The 25,071-nt window shown below is 39.8% G+C and overlaps 1 protein-coding gene across 1 annotated transcript in view; it reads left to right on the top strand.

The window, feature by feature from the left end:
- Positions 1 to 1,603: 1,603 nt before the first annotated feature.
- The window catches only part of KCNH8 (potassium voltage-gated channel subfamily H member 8), a 388,965-nt gene continuing 365,497 nt past the window's right edge, over positions 1,604 to 25,071 (top strand). Inside the window, exon 1 of the mRNA XM_056129473.1 lies at positions 1,604 to 1,747. Coding sequence (XP_055985448.1) covers positions 1,672 to 1,747 — 76 coding nt within the window. The 5' untranslated portion in view covers positions 1,604 to 1,671. The remainder of the gene's footprint in view (positions 1,748 to 25,071) is intronic.

Raw genomic sequence — 25,071 nt, forward strand, 5'->3', positions numbered from 1 at the left:
CGCGCCCCTGGAGACTGGAGACTTCCAACCCGGAGTCCCCGGATCGGCTGCAGCTGGGGCCCGGGTTGCTCCAACTCGCCCGCGCTCCCGCGGCGCCGCCGGTGGCGGGGACACGAGCTGTCGCTCACCCGAGCTCACACACCTGTTTGCTTGTCCCCCCCCCCCCCCCCCGTTTCCTGCCGCGGCGCCCGCACCTGGACCGGGCGTTGGGCCTTTCTACCCTCCGGGTTCTCAGTTTTGCTTCAAAAGTGTCCTTCCCCGCTGGGGTTTTCTGCAGCATCCCCTCCCCAGGGGCCCCCACACCGTGCGCTCCCGGCACAGCTGCGCCCTACACTTGGGCGAGGCGTCCCCTGGCGGAGCGTGGATCCAGCGGGAGTCCCAGCCCGAGCCTAGCGGGAAAGGCAGGGACAGGTCACTTTCGTTTTCCAAGACACCTGCCATGGCAGCGACACAGCCTGGCGTTCCCCCGGCAGGTGCCAACCCTGCCCGGGGCTGGCGTGAGCGGGACCAAAGGCAGCATCGAAAAACTGGTGTGGAAGGTTTTTTTTTCTTTTTCTTCTTTTTTTTTTAAATCCCCCAGTCCACCTGCCTCGTTTTTTTACTGACGTTGTCTTTTGCAAATCTATGCAAATAGCAAACTTTTCTAGACATGTTTAATTTCCCCTCCCCTCTCCCTTTTATGATGGGTATTTGCAACGGAGAGTTCAAAGCCAGCTATTGTATAAAGCGGAAAAAGAAAAATTTAAAAAAAATAAACCAACCCTAGGGTTTACTTAGTATTTTCTCTTACTTTAGAAGGACTTGGTGGGAGGGGGAAGCCAGTAGCCATCTGGAGAAAAGAGACTGTGAACAGCCACTCCGGGAGGGCCAACAGTGGGAGGAAAACGAGGCGCCTGGGACCGCGTCCCGGGCTCGTCGACCCAAGTGGCCGGGGATGGGACCGGGCAACTAACTCGATCCCGTCCCGCTCCAGGGGCGGGGAACGGGCGGGTCCATCTGCCCCCCGGACTCCCGGCTGCCTCTGCTCTCTAGGACACTGCCGGGAGCGCGCGGGGCGCGGGGCGCGGGGGCGCTCCCCTCCTCCCAAGTTCGAGGCGGAGGCCGGGTACCTGCCTGGACCGGTCCCCTCCCCTTCTCCAACACCACACCCACGAGACTCCGGTCTCCCCGGGAGAGGGACCGGGCGGGGAACAAAGGGGTCTTTGTTCACCGGCTCCGGGGGTGGGAGTAAGGCTCGCTCGCCTTTGCCGGCGCCCCGAAGAGACCTCCCAGGCTCCCGGCCCAGCCCAGCCTTCAGCGCCGCCCTCCACGCAGGACCCCCGGCGCCCGAGGTCGGGCCGCGGCGCTCCGGGTCAGCGCGGGCTCGGGGGCGCGGTCCCGCGGGGCTGGGGCGGGCGCGGGCGGGAGGCGCAGCCCGAGCCCGGCACAGCCGGGAGGTGCGGGCGCCGGCAGGGCTGCGGCTCTCGGAGCAGCCGCCGCTGGAAACTCTTCCTTCTCTTTGCATCCTCCTCCCCCCACCCCCCAGCCCTCCACCTGCCTTCCACCGCTCTGCACGCCGGGCACCCCTCCCCTGCCAGCTTCACGCTCCCGCTCTCCCTTTTTTTGGCACTTTCCTCTCGAACCATCCTGGTGGGCAAACTTTGATGGAGAATTTCACACCACGCTGGAAAAATGCCGGTTATGAAAGGATTACTGGCGCCCCAGAACACCTTCCTCGACACCATCGCCACCCGCTTCGACGGAACACGTAAGTCTTCCTCTCGGACGGCTTTGCACGATTTTTTTTTCTTTTGGCCCCCTTTCCAAGAACGTGTGTGTCATGTAAATTACTTTCGTCCCCGCCTTGCTTTGTACACCAAGGAGTGAATTTCTTTCCGTTCTCGCCAAGGTGTCTTTTTTTTTTTTTTGGACGGTTTGGTATCTTAATACTCTTGCATTGGTGTGGCTTCCCCCTTTGACTTCTTTGGTTTGGAGGGGCAGCCCGGAGAAAGATCGACACGCCTGGTCACCGTCTGCAGCGGGACCCGTGCTCAGATACTTAAGGAATGGGTTGTAATTTTATGCAGTGAAAGTGGAAATTGCCCACGGTGTTGTGTTGCCACCTTATCCTTCTAGAGTGCCGGGGCTCCCCCAGAGAGAGTTTGGAATCTACTTCTCCCGCGGAGCTTCATTTCCCCGAGGTCTTTCAGTTGGGCAGGATTTCCCTCCCCAATTTAAGAAATGCAGACTAGATGACTGGGTTTGCCAAAGGGCCAGCTTTCTGTCGATTTTTAAGTGTCCCAGAGTTGGTCAGAATCTTAATTCCCGCTTTAATGCTAGAATCGCATCCCTCCCAATCCTGACATTAGCCTAAGACCCGAGAAGAGACTGTGGGAAAGGAGGCGTTGGACGCTATAAAGGCTGAGCTGATATAAAGACAAAAGTTTTTGACTTTGGAGTGTGGGGGTGGGATGGGGGCGCCAGGATCGAACCTCACACAAGTGCTGCGCAGCGGAGCTATATCTCTGATCCTTACTATTTTGGGGTAGGTGGGAGGGAGCTTATTACTGGACGAGTGTGTTTAAACTACCATTGGGGAAAAAAAAAAACCCTAACAACACCAACACCAACATGGGTGGTTGAGGCTTGGAGCGTTTCGAAGTGTCTGCAAGTGGTTGCCTTTCAGTACCACGGTCAGGTCCCTGCTCCTTCCTAGGTTTTTCAATTTATCCTGAACCAGTTGGTCAGGCTCGCATCCTGCAATTGGCAGTCAGTCTAAAATCTCACTCCCAGAAACACTCTCAGTTACTTTCACTGTGAATTCCCACACCTTCCAATTAACTTATGTTTCTTTTGTATGCTTTGTTTTTATTTCCTTTAAACAAGATTCTTAGAAATTAATTTATTCTAAAGATTTTTTTTGGTGGTTCAAGCATCATGATTTTTTAAAAAAATTCTACTATATATTTCTTGGAACTAATATGGAAGAACAGATTAAATTTTGTTTCTACTCCAGTAGTCTAGATAGACACTCTTACTATGTAGGGTGTGAGTTATAGATTTTATGCTTCAGGAGTAGTTAGAAAAGTTTGAGAGAGAAATGGTGCACTTTGCCCAACTTTTATTATTGACATCTAGTTTAGTCATGGTAATTGATGTGGTTATTTGATTAGTTATTCCAGTGCTATCTTTTTTTTAGCCTCTTCCTCCCTTTTAATAGTCTAAATATGTCAAGCACTATGTAGAACAGTGGCATTATGTATCTGTCTTCCTTAGATAACAATATGAAAACAATTTTATACTAAGGCTTCAAGTTCCCATCACTTGTCACTATCTCTGCACTGGCTCCCCACCCGTCATACAAAATTTCCACTTTTGTATTTAACCATTACTGCAGGTGCTATTATTTACTCCCTGGGGGATTTACCAATTTCATGTAGATGTTTATTCTTAAAGTTGGACATTTAAATCCAAAAGGCTTTAAACATTGATAACAAATGTTTCTGCTGAAGGTGAGGTCACTGACAAATGGTGGTTGCTTATCTTATTGTCATTTGAGGTTGAATGGAGTGCAATATGGCAAAACATAGTCATCCCAACACAGCCATGGAAATTACTGTAGTAGCATATTTAGAACTCAACTGCTAATGAGAGGGGCTTTGACTCATCATTGTATAGGGATACCCTCTTTCTCTCATAACATAATAGGCAGAAGACAGAAATGGGTTTCCTGTGAATGGCTCTTTTTAAATTTCAATGATACATTAATGTTAATAAAATAGAACATTAAACTAAAATTTAATAGAACTTAAATCTTTACTGGGAAGCACTTAGAAGAAAAAAAAACTAAGACTGTTTTGAGAGCATGTTTGGCTTATATGCCACTACGTGTGGGACATTCCTGGAGGAGACCACTTAGTACAAATTCAGTCTGAAAATTAGCAAAGCAAACTTCAAAGTGATCAGTAAACTAAAGGTTTTCTTTGGCAAGACTTTTTTGATAACATTTAATGACCACTCTTTTTCTAACAATACCGCCCAACGATAAAGGGTTGTATCATCTCATTTGCTTTATTTTTCTTGAAGGATGACCTGAAAACCTTGAAACTTAAAATACTTCAAGCAGAATTTTAGTCATTAATTTTCTTATGTCTACAATCAATATAGTATCATAATATTTTGTTTTGTCATCTTTTTTACATAATTATTAATTATGATTGGTAACTGATATCCTTGAACTCTTTTCCTACAACTTCCTCTTTGTTTTTTGCAATAGGTGCTTGTTTATTTATGAAGAATAATATTGTTCCAGGTTATATATTTGCAAAATTTTTACTTCCTAATTAAAAACTGTTCCATAAAGTTATTGGGAATTATATTCAAATTGTATTTTTAAATATATTTTGTATTAATATATTTTCCACTTGTTTGTTATGTGTTTTTGTCATATTAATAACTCATTTTATTTGATTATGGCTATTTTAATGAAGGGGTAAGAGGGCAAGTAATAGCTTTGGAAAAACATCCTGCTATCTTAAACACAAAGCAATATTTTGTTATTAATACTTTGTTTACATAATCTTGTAATAGAAAATAACAACATTTAAAATATCATCTAAGATTTCTCCAAGAAAAAAAATAAATATGACAATTAAAGCCTATAATGTAATATTTCTATTTTGTCAGATGAGATAATATCATAGGGTAACCATAAAAGGTTTAACAATATAATTTATCATCTGGTGAATCTTTATTGCTTATGTTAAAGGTTGTAATAGAATATTTTTCTCTTTTATTTTTTAGGAAGTGGGCTTTTTCAGAATTGAAAGATAATTGTGGATTATTAATTAGACCCATTTTCTTATATGTAATATAAAATTTCAAGTTTTTGAAGCAAATATTTTTATAAAACTTTTATACATTTACTTTTGAAATATGCTTTACTGCTTTGTGTTTAATTGAAATATAATAAGATTTAGTAAAACTAAGCACCTTGGCTGAAGAAATAGTACTGGTGTTAAGTTGCTTGCCTTGCCTGCAGCTAACTCCTATTTTCACCTTGGGTCTATCCCTGGTACTATACCAGCTTTTCCCAACCCCAATACTGCTATGTGTGTTCCAACCTTCAACTCCAAGAAAAAGGAAAAACTAAGCACCTTTTAAATATTGTTTAGATATATCTTGTTTATGGGAAAATAGTAACTCCAGTGAATTTCTTTCACTTGTTACATGTACCCAAACTACTCAAAGCACTCTGAAATATTAACATATGTGCGTGCAAACACACACACACACACACACAAACAAATATATATACACCACACACATTTTTTTTTTGCTTTTTGGGCCATACCCGGTGATGCTCAGGGGTTACTCCTGGCTCTGCACTCAGAAATTACTCCTGGCGGTGCTCAGGGGAACATATGGGATGCTGGGAATTAAACCTGGGTCGGCTGTGTGCAGGGCAACACCCTACCTGCTGTGCTATCGCTCCAGCTCCCCCTACACACTTTCTTAGAATGACTTATTCATAGTTCACTTCTACATAGTTTGTTTTGTTTGTTTTTACCTATTTAGTGCATTTATTTATTGGTATCTGGGCCACATCTAGCTGCACTTAGGGTTACTCCTGTCTCTATACTCAGAGAATCAGATAGGTTCTAGGGATGATATGCAGTGCTAGGGATTGAATTTAGGTTGGCTTAGTGCTATGCTAGCTCTAGTTCTCTGACTCTAATGTATATGTTTAAAATGTTAATACACTTTTACTTTAAGTGCACAACAATTACTCTGTATATGGAGGAAATGTATAAGTATGTACATAATATTTTTTTATTTATAGAGGCACCCCTTGTAGTACTCTGGAAAACCCAGATCACACCATCAGTGTTCAGCTCAGTGTCACAGGTGTGATTTTTTTTGTTCTTACCTGGGGTTGCTTGGGGGTACCATAGCTATACCTGGTCATTTTTGGGGAGCTGTGTGATACTGGTGAGCAAACTCAGAGACTCACACAGTCAGGCATGTGCTCTGCCACTTGACCATTTCCCTGGCCCAAGTCTATATTTTTTAAAAAATATTTTTGGGTGCAAATATTTGCAAATATTTGGTGTAAATATTTGGTATATAGTACCATTTACGAAAAAGTATTTACTTAATGTGAAACTTTCAGAGGAAGTGTCTATTTAAAATGTAATGAGTATATTCATCTACCTCTTTCCCATTCATGTCAAAACATAGACACAGAACTTTCCAAAAACATGATGGGGGAGTGAAATAAAATTTAAGCTTTGAAAGAGGTTTGTAATCCAGTGAAATCTATCAAGAAAATGACAAAATAGCAATAATGATTTAGATATTTGTTTTTATAAATATTTCATACATTCCTGTATAGACTATTAAAAATAGTGTAAGAAAATTTGTTAGATTGAAGTGTTTTCATTACAGATTGAGTTTCAGTAGTTTTTCTTTTTGTATTTGTACTTTCCTCAAAGTACAAAGATCCCTTAATTTAAAGAGCATAAAGAAAAGGGTAATCTGCACAGTACTATTGGCAGGGGAAGGAATAAGGTAGAACAGTGGTAATCTTCCTATGTTTTTGCTGGGTCGGAGGTCACTAGCAAAAGCATTTAACCAATAAAAAATATCATATGGGTCCATTTTTATATAGGTTTTATATATGATTTTCATCTGTAATATACTTCTAAAATCATATGCCCTGTCTATACTCAAGGAGTTCATTAGATAGGATCTGTACATGAGGCAGCCAAAAAAGTTAATGGGTAGATCTGTGGCCTGAGCTGAGAGTCCAGATCTCCTTCCCAGCTTATATTGGAAAGGTTAAGAATTAAATCATGGTTTTATGATGAAGGCCCCAGTTTTTAATTTATCTGAAAGAAATTATGGGGAATTTTGGGCTATCCCCATCGGTTCTCAGGGGTTACTCTTCTCTTCTCTGCCTATAAATAACTTAACTGAAAAACTATGTATGTAAGCACTCTATACATCTCCCTACAAATATAAATTTATAAAGACTGTTTTGAATTTTTAGTTTAGATGCCACCAGAAATCTCTTTATTCTTTTTTGTTTTGATTGAGCCACATCTGACTGTATTCAGGGTTTATTCTTGGCTCTGTGCTCAGAACTTATTCCTGGTCATTTTCTGGGGAGCTATGTGCAGTACCAGGAATCAAACCCTGGTCATCTGGGTGCAAGGCAAGTACCTTACCCAGTGTCCTATCTCTCCAACCCTTCTTTTATTGTAATTTCTTATTCAGGGAATTTTCTGTTTCAGAATCGAAAATAACCAATAGAATAGTACTTATTTTCTCATATTTCCTCAAGTTCAGACATCCAGACAAGAATTTTCTGGGTTCTCTGGTCATATTTTTATATTAATTTGTTTTATCTTTTGGTTTGGGGGCCACACCTAGTGATCCTCACGGGTTACTCTTGACTCTGCACTCACGAATTACTCCTGGCAGTGCTTGAAAGACCATTTGGGGTATACTGGGGCTTGAACCTGGGTCAGCTACATGGAAGGCGAGCTCCCCACTCCCTGTCCTATCTCTCCAGCCTCTGGTCAGCTTTATACAAGCAGCCAAAAAAGTTAATGGGTGGATTTGTGGCCTGAGCTGAGAGTCCAGATCTCCTTCCCAGCTTATATTGGAAAGGTTAAGAATTAAATCATGGTTTTATGATGAAGGCCCCAGTTTTTAATTTATTTGAAAGAAATTATGGGGAATTTTGGGCTATCCCCATCAGTTCTCAGGGATTACTCTTCTCTTACTAAGGATTTACTCGTGGTGGTGCACGGGGGACCATATGTGATGCTTGGGATCAAATCCTGGTGGGCCAACTGCAAGGCAACCATGGTACCTACTGTACTGTCTCTCCAGCTTAAGATCTCTATTTTTAACTGTTAGACAGCAACCTCAGAGACTCCAGAAGACGTGCCCCCTCCAAAAGCGTCTTCCATATTGTTAGAACATAACAATGAAAGCTTACTTCAATACCAGCCGATGTGTCTTCTTTTTATAAAGTGCTCTTCTTACTAAATCAGGCTCACCCACGAAAATCTCCCTTCTGATTAGCTCAAACTCAACTGATTATGATCTGATTTCATCTGTAACATACTTCTAAAATCATATACCCTGTCTGTACTCAAGGAGTTCATTAGATAGGATCTGTACATGAGGCATTGAGAATCTTTTATTACTATTGTTATTACAATTTAGGCAACATGGTTACAATAGCATTATGTCCAGGGTATTGATGTGTGAAGTTAATATGTCCCACCACCACCACCAATGTGCCCAAGACCTTCCACTACTGCTCCTATCTCACCAGGAGTTGAGAATTTTGACACCATCTGAGAAATACATACAACTGCTATCCCATTGTTGTAATTGTTGTACTAGCACACAAAGCCCAGTCTTCTCACATTTATGTTTCTATGGAACAATTCTTGGGCACGTCCTGTGATTCTGCAGGCACATAGACTCTCTCTCTCTCACACACCTGAAATCTCTTTGATTCTGAGGTCCAGATCAGGAGGGAGGAAGTGTAGCCTTCAAATTTAGCGATGTCTTGTGAGTATACCTAGTTATGGAAACGTACTCAGCAGTGCCTTCATTCTCTGTTCTCTGACCTAGAAGTAATGTTGGTGATAAAGGAGCGTTTTCATCCTGTAGTAATATTTTGGTCTGTTATGGATGAGAAACCAGTCTAAGAATGTGGTCCCTGAAAAGAATAATGCTTGATGCAGGTGTTTGACTTTACAGTGACTCGGCTGATTCCAGGTTACTTAAAAATTTTATTTACCAGGCCAACTATGTGGTATGTTTTAAAACAGCTGATTTTCCTCTCTGTCTCATGTCTCTGACAATATTAATTGAAGAAACTCCTCATTATGCACCGTCACATTTAGGTTGGCTGTATTAAATGAAATTGCATTCTTTATCTAAACATCATTTCTAAATTACTAAAAACAGAAGGAAGGAAACAAAGAGAATTCTTAATTCTGATTCTCTTTACTTTGTAGATGAATTCTGTCTCCTATAAGGAAGTCATCATAATGTTCCTTATAATTTCCATGCAATGTATCTGGTGGTTAACTCTGCAAGAATTAGATTATTTTTTTTTCTAGAAGTGTTTTTCTTTTGATGAATGAGATATGCAAATAAGTTGATTATATAGTCCTTAAAAATAAAATAAATTGTCTTGATGTCATTATATAGAAAATAGGTAACTAATAGGTTAGAGATAGACATTATACTCAAGGTACATATAGTTTTCTAGATTCTAACATTTGTTATCACATATAGCTCAAAGGTCATGCATGGCTAGATAATATTAAAGATCCTGAGTAACCAGATAGGGGGATATTTGAGGCTCAATGAAAGTACTTAATTGCTCTGAAAAAAAATTTATCTGCTCATTTAATCAGTCATTCCTTCAACAATATTTAGTCAACATTGACATTATGCAAAGTATAATAATATGTCAACTCTTTGAAATAAATCAGACTTTTCCTTCTCTCAGAGAGGCCAATATATGTATGAAGAAATCACTATGACACAGACTGGAAAGGGGTAAAAGTAGCTAGGTGTTTTGTTTTCTTCATTTGGGGCCCGCACCCCATGATGCTCAGGGCTTATTCCTGGTTCTGCACTCAGGGATTTCTCCTGGTGTGACTCAGGTGACTGCATGAGGTGCCAGAGATTGACCTCAGGTCTGCTGCATACCAGCAAGCTCCCTACCCACTGTTCCATCTCCCCACCCTAAAAACAGAATGACTTAAAAGCAGTCTTTTGTCATAATAAATCGTTGGCGGTGATAGAATTGTGTTGATAAGAGAAGTATGAAGTATTCTATACTTGTTTTAAAACATCTTAAACTTTCTATGTTTTGTGGTCTGAAATATGATACAGGAAAACTGAAACCTAGTTTGCTCCTTTTTACTACTTCTTATAATAATGATTTAGCATTAATTTAACATTAATGATTTAATTAATAATTAAATATAGGTAATGATTTAACATTGGACAAGGGGCTCATGGAATGCAGTGTAATTGATGTGCTCCCTATTTTCTTATAAATGTTGGTTTTACTGAGGAGTTTTCTTTTTTTTTAATTTTTATTTTGTGGCCATATCAGCAGTAGTCAGGGTTTACTTCTGGCCCTGAGCTCGGGGATCATTCCTGGCGGGGCGTGGGGGATGACGTGCAATGCTGCAGATTGAACCCAAGTTGACTGCATGCAAGGCAAGTGCCCTATTTACTATACTAGCTCTCTAGCCCCCTAACTTTCTTTTAGGAAAAACAAGGGAAGGATTGATTTCTGACCATGGGTTGAGTACTCCTCTGCTTCAAGGCTGCTCAACCTTGTATTGTAATATATAATTGTGACTATGGATAATAATAAAAATCCAGGATGTGCTGAACTTAATTTCAGTGATATTGGAGAAGTGCCATCAGTAAAAGGCACAGAATTTCAGCTGCTATGGAGAGATACAGAGTACATTCTGGCAATGTATATTTGCTGATATAGTCTAAATACTAAGTTATAAAATTTATTTTAGGTTAGCAGAACCTACAAAAAAAAGATGAGACTTTACCTACAGCATAGTTCATATTTAGCTCCTGGAGCAATTGAATAGCTTTCTCAGTAATTTTAAGCAGTCAAATATAGTTCTTGGATTATAAATTCCTTGGAAGATAAATTTTGTGTTTCCTTATAGCTGTTAATGCAACTATATATCTCATACCCTCCAAAATTACCTGTCCCTAAATGAACTAATAATCCTAAATATTTAGCCTATAAAGCCTATTTGTCTTCTTATGTTTTCTGCCCTCATTATTGGTATCACCTCCCACCCATTTTTCCAAGCTAGAAATTTGAGGCATTTGAGACTACCCACATATCTAATTGGTTACAAGACTTGAGTTTTACTTTCTAACTGCCCTAATTTGACTCCTTCTCTCCTTTATCAAGACTTCTGCTTTTGTTTGGATCCTGTTTCTTATCTATCTAACTGCAGCCTTAATCGAACTGGACTTCTATGGCCACAGACCCTTCTACTCACGCATTCAATGCTCACCAATCTGCACTATCTTCAGAATGATTTTCATGAAAGCAAAATATCATTTAATCAATTAAACCCTTGCGTTAGTTTTTTTATTTCTTTTTTTATTGAATCACCATGAGATACACAGTTACAAGTTGCTTATGATTGGGTTTCCGTCATACACTGTTCCAGCACCCATCCTTTCACCCGTGTACATTCCAAACACCAACGTCCTCAGTTTCTCTCCAGTCACCCTGATCCCAGCCTGCCACCATGGCAGACGCTTTTCTTCTCTTTCTCCCCTTAAATCAGTTCATCAGCTCAGCCACCTCTTAAAGGATATCCAAAGTCCTTAGTGTCGTCTGACTCCAAATGATTTGGCAAAATCACACCAACCACTCTGTTTCAGTCTGCAGACACATATCCTAAACCCCTTGCTCATCCTTCCCTTGTGGCCTTTGCAAGTCAGCAGAAGAACAAAGTTCTTAATTTTCTTTAAGACCCAGCATGAGTTTGTCCCTAGTGTAGTCCAGATAGTAGAGTAACGTGACACTTGATGCATGCATGCTGCCTAGTGTAACTCATCCTTTGTCAACTCCAGCATATGCCCTCTTGATATGCCTTCATATTTCAACACTCAGCTCTTAACTCCTGAAAGTCCTGATTCATTTTGATTTCCCCCTGCTTAAAGTTATACTGGAAACTAAGTCTTTGTTCAATCAATGTTTTCTATGGCAAAAGAACTTAAAAGTACTTAGAGGTCAGGGAATTATTATCTTTTTGATTAAAATATATTATCTTTATTTTTCTTCAGTGGTATTTGGGTTCCATTTTTTCCCAATATATTGTGATAATTCTAATTTTTGAAACATAATTCCAGATAGGCTTGCAACTCCTCATTTATACATGGTCCAAGACCCAGTTCCTTTTTAAGACTCTAATGATACTAGTGATTTTCATCTTGGGTATTTATCTACATACAAACTTGTAGTGGGTTGCTATTTATCTTTTTCTACCACCAAATACCCAACAAGGTGGAAAGTAAATCTCTTTTCTGTTTCAGATGTCAAAAATAATCTTAATGGTTTTGGGGGATTTTTTTTACATTATCACAAGGACTTGCTATTTTTCTACTAAAGCCTGTGATCTTTCTATTATATCACACTGTTTCTCTAAAATGTGTTTTTATAGCAAGTGTAAACAGACTGGGACAATTTCTAGTTTCTAGTTCTTTCAAAAAGAGTTACCATTTTCAGCTATTTCTAGTTTTATGTGCTTTTTGTCATTTTGATATACCATTATTTAACTATATGGCAATTAAAGAAAAGATTTACATTGTTATTTTACACCTTTCTGTATGGGGTGGGGAGGGTGAATCACACTGGGTAGTGCTCAGAAGTTACTCTTGGCTCTGCACTCAGGGATCATTCCCGACAGGGCTTGGGGAACCATATATTGTTCCAAGGATCAAACCCAAACTGACTGCATGTAAACCCAACACCCTACTAGTACAACTGGGTAGGAACAGTACTGTTGCTCTGGCCCTAAATTGATATTCCAAACTCAGTATCAGGAACTACCAATTGATTTTTATAATTCATTATCCAGAACTACTTTTCACTAGAGCAAAGTAGTTTTGTTCAACAAAGAAATTGATTCTACATTTAAAAAATGTATTTTCTTTCTTTTTATGTCTTTCTGTGTTTCTTTTAGTGTCTTTCTTTCATTGCAATAATTGTAAGTTACTATTTTCAATAGGTAAATGGTCTTTGTTTCCATAGGAAAAAATATGATGTTAAAAACATCAAATCAAATTTTTTTAATATATTTTTGTCATTGTTCGCATCTCTGAGATGCGATCAAGGAAGACCTCAAAGAGAGAAGAGCAGAAGTGCTGGTAGATGCGGCAGAAGCCGGGAAAAGTATTCATAATGCCCGCCTGTCCTTCGCCAACTACAAGACCAAGATGACTGCCCTCTGATGTCCTGATGGATCCATCACATCCTCCAGAACGGCAATGGAGAAGATTATCCATGACTTCTACTCAAATCTCTTCGATAGCCATGTCCACTTGCCGACATACCAAATTCCACAGGATGGATATGTCGTTCCCAAAGTTCTCCCTTCTGAAATCCGACACGCCATTTCGTCGGTAAAGAAACAAACAGCACCCGGCCCAGACAAGGTCAGACCTGAACACCTGAAGAACCTGCCGTCAGTACTCATCAATACACTGGCTTGGCTCTTCACTCGCTACCTGTCTGTATGCAAGGTTCCGTCCCAGTGGAAAACCAGCAGGACCGTACTACTGTTCAAGAAGGGAGACATCCATGACATTGGCAACTATCGCCCGATCTGCCTATTGTCTGTCATCTACAAGTTGTTCACTCGAGTCATCCTAAATAGGATTGGCAGAACACTAGATGAAGGACAACCATGCGAGCAAGCAGGGTTCCGCAAAGGATTCAGCACCATCGACCATATGCACACGATAACCAAGCTCATTGAGGTTTCTCGGGAGTTCAAGATGCCGCTCTGTTTAACGTTCATTGATTTAAAGAAGGCCTTTGATTCTGTTGAGACGGAAGCGGTCATTGAAGCCCTAGCCAATCAGGGCATTTAAGCCCAATACATCAGGATCCTCCGTGAGCTGTATTGCGGATTCACTACCAGGATCTCACCATTCTACAAAGAAGTGATCGTTGATGTCAAGAGAGGGGTGTGGCAGGGTGATACCATTTCACCGAAACTCTTCAGTGCCACCCTCAAGAACATCATGCGACGACTGGAATGGGAAGGAATGGGAGTGAAGATAGATGGTCGGCAACTACACCACCTCCGCTTTGCTGATGACATTGTTTTAATAACACCAAACATCAGCCAAGCGGCACAAATGCTGGCCGACTTTGACCGTGAGTGTGGAAAGGTAGGACTACAGCTGAATCTTACGAAGACAATGTTTATGAGAAACAGCCTCGTTCCTGACGCCCCATTCGCTCTGAACGGAACGACCATCTCCGAATGCAACAGCTATGTGTACCTAGGTCGAGAGGTCAACATGACAAATGACCTGGCACCTGAGCTGCGCATGAGGAAGAGAGCGGCTTGGAACGCCTTCAAGAACGTCCAAGAAATAGCTAAGAGGACGAAGAACCTCCGGCTCCGGGCACATCTCTTTGATTCCACTGTTCTTCCTGCATTAACATATGCCTCAGAGACCTGGGCCCCACGCAAACAAGATGAGAACACTATTCAGGTCTCCCAAAGAAGAATAGAAAGAGCTATGCTTGGAATATCACGTTTCAGTCAAATGAGAGAAAAAATCCGGAGTTCTGACATCCGTCAACGATCAAGAATCAGGGACGCTATCTCATTTGCCAAGGTGTCGAAAATCAGATGGGCTGGTCACGTAATGAGATTTAAAGACGACCGCTGGACTAGAGCTGTTACCGACTGGATTCCACGGGATGTCAAAAGACCGCGTGGCCGCCCACCTACCAGATGGTCAGACTTCTTTGTCAAGATCATGAACGATCGGTTTGAGGCCCTTCATGTTCCCGGAGCGAACAGATGCCATTGGGCTACACTAGCACGCGACAGGGACAAATGGAGACGTTACTGGCGCCCTCTCGAGCAAATCGAAGACTAAAGGGAAGTTAAGTGATTAAGTGATTAAGTGATTTTTGTCATTTGTACTTTTAAGGGTTTTCTTGATAAGGATTTTGCACATTTTTTTCCTTATTTTATTTCTAGCAGTTCAGCTAGTATTTCATCTCTATAGTTATCATGTAAAATGAAGTGCTCAGACCACAGGGTCTCTCGCCGGTGCTGTGACCTCTGCTTTGCTTTATAAGATGGTATTGTTTCCTTAGCACTAGCTTTGGAGACAAACACAAACACTGTCCTCCCATTGTTCATCGATTTTGCTCAAGCAGGCCCAGTAACGTCTCTATTTTGAGACTTGTTACTGTGTTTGGCATATTGAATATGTCATAGGTAGCTTGCCAGGTTTTGCCGTGTGGGCAAGATACTCTTGGTAGCTTGCCGGGCTCTCCTAGAGGGGCGGAGGAATCAAACTCGGCTCGGCCGGGCAGGTTGTGCACGAGGCAAATGCTCTACTGCTAAAATTTGATGTTTTATTGCCTCTGAATGTAACTGTTCTCCACTATTGTGAAGTAAAAAATTTGTAGTGTAACTTAACCATAATTTGAGAACATTCTGTATATGTGTGTGTATGTTGGTATATGTGTGCATGATACTAGTGTTTATTTTCTCTTGTTGTATGGTGTATCATTAGATTTTGGTGGTGGAACCACACATGAATATGTGTAACCATTATAATGTAGCTTCATCTAATTTAGCTTATCTGACAGGTTTTTATACTTTAATAAACATCCAACATTTCATTAAAGTAAGACAAGGTGGATTTACAATTAGTTCCAAATTGACTGTGATCTAATCTAATACCGTAGGTACTTATACAGTGAATATAGTTGTTTATTTTTTGTGTAGATCATATTCAGCAGTACTCAGGGGGTACTACTAGTTCCATACTTGCACGTCACTCTTAGAGGAGTGTGAAGGACTCTGGAGTGCCTGGGATCAAATCCAGGGTTCCCACATTTGAGGCATGTCCTCCACCCTTTAAGCTATCACCCTGACTTCAGCTTTTAATTTAATGTGTGCTTAAATTTGAAAGATTCCCAGTGGTGATGCATACCTTTCATTTCAATTATTTTTATACAAAACATTTAATCAAATAAATTTTCATTTCTGTTTACTACAGTGTGGATTTTGCATACCAATCATTAACAGGAGTTGCCATGTCACATTTAAGTGAAATTAGTAAAAAATAAGAGAAATTATACTTGGCTATACATGAGATGTATGTAAGATACATTTTTTAAAGTTTTTCCAATGAGGCTTATTTTGTCATTAGTGACATCAAAAAAATAAAAGTAAAACTGTTTTCATAAAGTGTTGACTTTGAACTTCATAAGGAACTTTCATAGGGACCAGAGGTAGCTCAACGGACTGGATGACATGCCTACATGTGGAGGCCCTGAGTTTGATTCCTGACACCACATGGTCCCCCAGGTCAACCACTCAGTTGGCCCTGCTGGCCTCTAATACTGCTGGGTTGAGCAGCACCAGGTTAAATCTCTCTGAGAGTAGCACCACAGGTCTGGAGCACTACTTGGGAGATCCCAGAAACAAATGACATTGGGAAAACCAAAGTTGATTACAAATATAAAACTAGGAGAAAGTATTAACATTTGCAACTCTTATAGGTATTTTTATTGAGATAGTGTCACTTGTCATATGAAAATCAGAAGCTGCAAATATGCTGATGTGATATTCCCTTATCATTAAAAAAAATACCCAAATTTGAAGTACTATGCCTGCAAATGATAGTTTCTGTAGAAATTATATTGGACATTGTGTTTTGTAAAATATGACTTTTCACTTAGGTCAAATACTGCTATTTTTGAGGGATTTCATTGACTGTTTTGGGAGGAATAAAATTTATAATTTTTAATATTAATCTGTGTAATGGGCTGGAGCGATAGCACAGTGGGTAGGGTGTTTGCCTTGCACTCAGCCGACTGGGGTTCCCTTTCTCCTCCCCTCTTGGAGAGCCCAGCAAGCTCTACCGAGAGTATCTTACCTGCACGGCAAAGCCTGTCAAGCTACCCGTGATGTATTTGATGTGCCAAAAACAGTAACAACAAGTCTCACAATTTGTTGTGAGATGTTACTGGTGCCCATTCAAGCAAATTGATGAACAACAGGAGGACAATGCTACAGTGCAGTGCAGTGCAGTGCAGTGCAGTGTGTGCAATAAGATCATCTCATTTAAATGTATCTACCAGTAGTTTGTAAAATGTCCACAGTGGGGGCTGGAGCAATAGCACAAGTAGATAAGGTGTTTGCCTTGCACGTGGCCGAACCGGGTTCGATTCCCAGCATTCCATATGGTCCCCTGAGCACTGCCAGGAGTAAGTAATTCCTGAGTGCAGAGCCAGGAATAACCCCTGTGCATGGCCAGGTGTGACCCAGAAAGCAAAAAAAAAAAAAAATGTCTACAGTGATGTCACCACTACCTTAAAAAAACATTTAGAACATTATCTTAGCTTGAAAGATATTAAAGATATTCTCCCCCTTCTAGTCTCTAATATACTTTATGAAATACTTACACTTTTCCTATGGTTTTGCATTTTTAGAATAAAATATAAAAAAATTATAAATAGCATTTTTAAACCATGACTTCTTTCATTTAGTATAATGCATTCAAAATGAATTCAATTTTACAAGTTTTAGTAGTTGTCTATTTTTAGCATTTAAAATTTTTTAAAAATTTTATTAAACATTTTTTTTTTGGTTTTGGTTTTATGGGAACACTTAGTAGTGCTCAGGAATTATTTCTAACTTAGTGATGGGGGGTTACACCTGACTGTGCTGGGAAGCATGCAATGCCAGAGACAGAACCTTGTCCTGCAGGGAAAGTATACACTCTAATTATTATAAATGTTATTAATTCAGTTAAAAGTGTTTAAAGATAAAGTTAATTTGTCATGACAAGAAATGAAAATTTTGCATTTTGTTCTGATAATGTTCTGGTTATTATATTGAAAACCGTGTAAAGCAGTAATATTCTAGGACTTGGTCTTAGTGTAAACGTAGATTTAAATTTTTACAAATTAATAATGTTCTATCAATCATTGTGAAGACTGTACCTTATCAAATCCTTTTTGTTTTGTTTTTGGCCACACCTGGTGATATCAGGGATTACATCTGGCTCTGCACTCTGGAATTACTCCTGGTAGATCTAGGGACTGAACTAAGTCAGAAGGATGCAAGTCAAGCACCCTCTCCACAGTAGGGAAGGCAAGAACCTTATCCATTACAGTCCCACACCAAATAATTTTATCTTAGGAATAATTTATAGTAGTTTAGCACATAATGTGTAAAAATTGTTACAGAAAAATGATTGTTTGGTAGTAAATGGTTTCTATTTTTACTGCCATCATCAATCAAAAAAATTAAATCTCTGAGCCTTTGGATAAACAGTTTGAAAACAGTCCAAAATCTGTCTTTTTCAAAATGAGAATTTTCTATTTTATTTTGTTTGATATATTTAATCAAAGCATTTAATAGAGTACTAGAATTTTTTATTTTCCAACTATTGGAAACAAAGCTTTAAAACAGGAAAACTATCTACGTAATATGACTAGATAAGCAAGGGAAAAATAATCTTTCTTTGCAGTATTTTTATTTGGAAGACTCATTTTATGAAACTTCCATTTTACATTGGATACATTTATATTCAGTATGAGATGGAATACAATTGTAAAGTCTGTAGTTTTGTAGCCTATATTTGTTAAAACATAAAACTTTTATGATAAATTTTTGTTGTAAAAATGATTGTTGAAGAGGGTATGGTGCTGCCAGCAGTTCAATCTGTACCTCTGAGGCGAGTGCATCAGCAGCCTGATGGTGCCTTCAGACTTCCAGATACCCCAAAACGTAGGGCAAAGTTTACCAAGACAGTAAATGGCCAAAAGTTAGGTATGTGGGAGACACACCCACAAACCACCACTGGCTCAGCTATATAATTGAAGGCATAACCTCTCTGATTCCTGATTGAACTGCTAAATGGCCATGATCCCAGAGACTCAGAAACAAGTCTCGAAACCCAGCGGCTTTTGGCAGAAGTGCATCTGGTTTCTGCAGTAGGTTACCGGTGCTGGGCCAACCCAGGTGGGAATAGGTTTTATGCCTTGGCCTGTTCCCCCTGGTGGTCCAGTGGCCGCCATCCTCCAGAGGACACTGGACAGTCAGGTTTGGGCCTGCAGTGACGAGACACGCAGGGACTCACAGGATGGGAGTGGAGCCGGTTCTGTCCTCCCCGTCCCAACAAGACCCCAAGTCATCGCCCACGAATGGCCTCTGTGGCTCCTGATCAAGCTGCTTAATGGCCATGATCTCAGAGACTCAAACAAATCTCAAAATCCAGTGGCTTTTGGCAGAAATGTGTCTGGAACCCGCAGTAGGTTACCAGTGCTGGGTCACCCCAGGGGGGAAAGGGTGTTGTCCCTCCGCCTGCTTCCCCCAGGCGACTCCGTGGCCGCCATCCTCCAGAGGCCTTTGGACAGTCAGGTTTGGGCCCGCAGTGACGAGACATTTTGGGCTTCATGGGATGGGGGTGGAGCCTGTCCTGTCCTCCTCACCCCAATGAGACCCCAAGTCATCGCCCACAAACGGCCTCTCTGGCTCCTGATCAAGCTGCTTAATGGCCATGATCCCAGAGACTCAGGAGCAAATCTCGGAACCCAGCAGGTTTTGGCAGAAATCCCTTCAGATTTAAGTGTTAAAATTTTGGAATTTCAAAATTGTGCGGCCACTACTGCAGCCACACGACATCATATGTTATTCATAACCAGCAATAGAGAGCAAATTGTCTACTGTTGCCTTTTCAGCAGATCTGAGTGTTGGGGTAAAATCTCAAATAATAATGATGGGTCTGGTGTCAAAATATTGAATGTGATCCAAGTAGAGAGAGAGTAATGTGGAAATCATCTGCCCCACAGGTAGGGGGAGGGTTTGGGATGGGGGTATACTGGGTTGTTGGGGGTGGAGAATTGGCACTGGTGAAGGTATGGGTGTTTCATTGTATGACCGAGACTTAAACCCAAAAGCTTTGTAACTGCTCTCACAGTGATTCAATAAATAAAATTATAAAAAATAAAAAAGTAAGGTGGAGTTCATGCACAATTCAATCAGCTAATCAGTGGCTGAATAAATAGAAGTACTCCTACATTAAAAAAAATGATTGTTGAAGATTCTGATGTTGAATGAAGCCAAATGAAAAACCTTTGATATATTTGTATTGATGTACTAATGTTAATATTTTATATTTGAAACTCTAAAATATTATTAAAAATAATCTCAACAGAACAATTTTTAAAAAATGAAAGTCTTTTACTTAACAAAATTTGTTCTGTGTCCAGCTACTAGAAAGTAATTTTTTCAATTAAAAATTTTTATGGTCTATAACGAAAAGTTAATTGAAAATGTCTACAATTTCAAATGTATTGTCCATAAAATGGACTACTGAGGAAAACTGCAGGCAATTTTATTAAAAATAATACTATAAAGATAAAAAAGACACTCTTTAGAAAAAAATCAGCTGTTTGTTTCTAGAGACAGGTAGGCTAAGTACATGACAAAAGAAGTGAAAATTATAATGACTCATTTTTTGTGTTTGGTATTATTTGATGTTTTATACTATTGCTTTATAATATATTTGATATTTTTTACTAAAATATAGTGTAAAGCAATAGTATAAAACGCTGGAGTGATAGGCTGGAGTGATAGCACACCCGGTAGGGGTACCACTTGTATGTAAATTTCATGACAGAAGTACTTTATTTTGAGGTGTTTCATTATATTAACGAGATGGCCTAATCTAGTTTTTCCAAAACTATTTTGAAAGAAACATTTATATAAAGCTCTGTCTTTATTACTTTATGTAAAGTAGCATTGTAGGGGCTGGAGTGATAGCACAGCGGGTAGGACGTTTGCTTTGCACGTGGTTGACCTGGGTTCAATTCCCAGCATCCCCTATGGTCCCTGAGCACTGCCGGACTGCCGGGAATAATTCCTGAGTGCAAGAGCCAGGAGTAAACGCTGTGCATCACTGGGTGTGACCCAAAAAGCAAAAAAAAAAAAAAAGTAGCACTGTCCTCCCATTGTTCATCATTTTGCTTGAGCGGGCACCAGTAATGTCTCACAACAAATTGTGAGACTTGTTACTGTTTTTGTCATATCAAATAGCTTGCCAGGCTTTGCCATGCAGGCGAGATACTCTCGGTCACTTGCCAGGCTCTCTGAAAGGGATGGAGGAATGAACCTGGGTCAACTGCATGCAAGGCAAAACCCCTATCATAATAAAAGTCATGAAATTTACATACAAGCAGTACTACATGGAAAGTATCATGTTAAGGGAAATGAGTCAAAGAGAGGGATAGACATAGAAAGATTGCATTCATCTGGGGAACATAAAGTAACAAAATAGGAGAATAACACCCAAGAATATTCAAGATGAGTACCAGGAGGTTTACTCCATGGCTTGGAGGCCAGCCATGCTTGGGGAAAAGGCAACTCAGATAGAGAAGGGAGCACCAAACAAAGGGTGTTGGGAGGATCCTCCCGGGATGGGAGAAGCATACTGAAAGTAGACTATAGACCAAACATGGTTGCCACTCAATGCCTCTTTGCAAACCACAACACCCAAAAGGAGAGAGAGAACAAAAGGGAATGCCCTGCCACAGAGGCAGGGTGGGATGGGGGGGGGGGGTAGGTGGTGGGAGGGATACTGGGATCCGTGGTGGTGGAAACTGGGCACTGGTGGAGGAATGGCTTTTTGATCATTGTATAATTGAAATCCAAGCACAAAAAATTGTAAGTATACAACTGTACCTCATGGTGTTTCACTAATAAAAATAAAAAAAACTTATAAAGTTATATTTATTATTTGTTATTTATATCGATCTTGAAAGGAGTCCCTAACTCACCCTATGTCATAACCCACATGGTCAGATTCTCACAATTCTTTAACAAAGCTTTTTTCAAGGCTACCTAGTATATGCATCTTTCCTTAAGTTTGAATTTTTTGTTTTTCATTTGCCAGTTTTTGGGTCATATCCAGAGATCCTCAGGGGACCATGTATTGCCAGGGACCCCTGCATGCAAGCGAATCATGCACTTAACCCTTTGAGCTACCTCCCTATCTCCTTAAGTTAGAAATTGTATATTATTTTTGAAATAGATTTATGGAGCTAGGGAAAATATATTAAAATAAATGTTAAGTGGTTTATATAATCATGTTAGGTATCTCTTTAATTTTTTATGTACCTAAAGCTTGAAATGGGAATGAATTAAGTTTCTGTGGGCCTGTAATTTTTGTTTGTTTTGTTTTGCTTTTTGGATCACATCCAGCGATGCACAGGGCTTACTCCTGTTTCATGCACTCAGGAATTACTACTGACCATGCTAGGGGGACCATATGGGATGCTGTGAATCGAACCTGGGTCAGGCTGTGTGCAAGGCCAACATCCTACCCGTTGTGCTATCACTCCAGCCCCGGGCTTTTAATTTTTTAAAAAATATTTTTATTATCATTACATTAGAGTGAAGCAGAGAATCCCAGGGAGGTTGTTTTTGGCCTAAAACTTGTAAATAAGTGATTTGGTCTCTTTTTAAAAAAATTTAACTGAAAAACCCCATATTATTCTTTTATTGATTCTGGGTTTTCTTTCAAAAGAAAAAAAGACAAAAATTGATATTTCATTAGCTCAATGCCAGGCCCACTATTTTTACTTCTTTTAACTCAATGTCTTAAATACTTCAAGGCAGATATTTTTATTCCAACTTTATGAGTAGGGAAATGGAAATTTTGAAGGTTAAATACATCCTCAAAATCACATACCTTATGATGATAGCAACACATTTTGATGATTATATTTAATAAAAAGAAAAATTTGAATCTAAATTGCAAAGTCTTACATTTATATGATCAAATGTTAATGGTTATGGTTAAATTCACTTTGAGACACTTATATACTGATTTCTTGCTTTTTAAGAATACAAAATTGGGCATATAAATTCAGAAAACTATGAAGCAGTCATGTTTTATGAACTGTATTTAGTGATGTATCCAGGATTTTACCTTCCCCTCATGGTTCTTGTTACCTGTGAAGTTAAGATTGCCTAGATTTGGAGATTACTTGAGAGCTATCTATGGATGTATGACATAGGACCAGAGTTTGATGCTACTAGAACAACTTCAGTGTTACCTGGAAAACACTGTCACATAAATTTAGATTTAACATGTTTCTGACTGATCAGTGGTTGCTTAGGCTTGGGAGTGAGGTGGAGAGAGGTGGTAAATGATTCAGTACATAAGGAAACTTTGGTGGATGATGCATTTAGTCACTATCTTACTGTGTATGTCCTATATGTGAGTAGTTTTCTATATGTAAATTATAAATTTATATGCTTATTAAAATGCTTTCTTGGATGTAGAGAAAAGGGTAGAGTTATGGTAACAGTCTCAGAGATGACATATACTCTACATCCAGTCCTTTTTAAAATTTGGTTTTCTCATGAAATTTTCTGGTGAAATAGTTATACTGTTTGAATTTATTGGGTATAGAGATATGGGTAGGGTGTTTGCCTTGCATGCCTGGCCGATCCAGGTTCGATTCCTCTGCTCCTCTTGGAGAGCCCAGCAAGCTACCAAGAGCATCTCCCCCGCACTGCAAAGCCTGGCAAGCTACCCTGACGTATTCGATACGCCAAACACAGTAACAAGTTTCACAATGGAGACATTACTGGGCCCGCTCAAGAAAATCGATGATCAACAGGAGGACAGTGCTACTGGAGAGTGCAGAGACATGAGTGATCTATTAAATTAACAATGTAGACTCAAAAAATGAATAACACAAAATTATTTTTTGAGACCCTATAGTTGGTTTTTTATTTTTTTTAAATTTTTATTAGTGAGACATCATGAGGTACAGTTGTGGACTTACAAATTTTTGTTCTTGGGTTTCAATTATACAATGATCAAATACCCATCCCTCCACACAAAATTATTTTTAACAGTAAAATCCTATGAAAGCTAATTGTTAAGAATACTTGCAAATTTGCTATTATATCTCTTAGTTATTGTGGGTTTATTTGAGGTTCACCTGATCCAGACTGTGCTTATCTGTGAGTTCATGCCTGGGTCTTCTCATGTTTATGCAGATTTTCTACAGATTCTGCTTCTGTCTGGGCCTGGCTCCAGAAGTTTAGTTGGGGACATTTTGGCTTCCAATGTCATTTTTCATTTGCTGTCTGAGCATGATCCTGTGGCGATGGCAGGGGTTCAGGAAAAGCAGTCCAATAACACAGGTACTTATTAAATTTTTGCTTTTGTCTTATCTACTAACATCTCATTGATTAGAACAAGTCACATGGACATAACAATAAATACAATATCTCTCTCTCCCACAAGGAATAGGTGAAGAAAGTTGTTTGAAGAACAATTAGAGTCAACCATAAAACAGATTCCACTTGCCTTAATAATGGTCTCTTTGATAGAATGGAAACCATATGGCTCAAGTACTTTTCTGTTAAATAGATGAACTGTTTTTATTTTTTTTAAATAAAATGATAATCAGATATCTTGAAATTGTTTTGTATTTATCTCACACACTGTTAGAATTTTAAATGAATAAATCATAGAATACAAAATCTGGGCTGCTACTAGTAAAATCTATAAAAAAGGTTATAACAATAGGCACTTAATATTTTCTATAATGGGGAGCTGTATATCAAAAAACACCTATGCCTTTTTGCTTAATATTTTGTACAGTTACCATACTTCTTCAGAAATGAAAGTGACCAGTATATGTCTTGCCTCTATAAAGTTCATAATATGCAATGAGAATGTAAGATAGGGTTTTTTAAACATTATTTATTTATTTTTAAATTTGAATCTCAGTGAGATACACAGTTACAAAGTTGTTCATGATTGAATTTCAGTCATATCATGTTCCAACACCTGTCTCTTTACCAGTGTACATTTCCCACCACCAATGTACCCAGTCTCCTTCCCACCCCGCCCCCCTGGCAAGCACTTACTTTTCTTACCTCTCTCTGCCTCTCCCTTTCCCTTTCCCTTTTTCTTTCCCTATACTTCCTCTACTCCCCTCTTCCCACCCCCCTCTCTCTGCTTTTGGGCATTATGTTTTCCAATACAGATATTGAAAGGTTATCATGTGTATCCCTTTTCAACACTCAGCTCTAGGCCACAGTGATCATTTCCAACTATTATTTCAATACTGGTCCCTTTTCTATCTAATCTGCCCTCTAGCAACTCCCACTCACTCTGCCCCTCCCCCCCCCACACACACACTCCTGGTAGCTCCCAACCATTGACCAGTCCTCCTGGTCCCTGTTTTCCCTGACCTTG

The sequence above is a fragment of the Sorex fumeus genome, unplaced genomic scaffold (genome assembly GCF_029834395.1).
Source record: "Sorex fumeus unplaced genomic scaffold, SorFum_2.1 ptg000072l, whole genome shotgun sequence".
Taxonomy (NCBI): Eukaryota; Metazoa; Chordata; class Mammalia; order Eulipotyphla; family Soricidae; genus Sorex; species Sorex fumeus.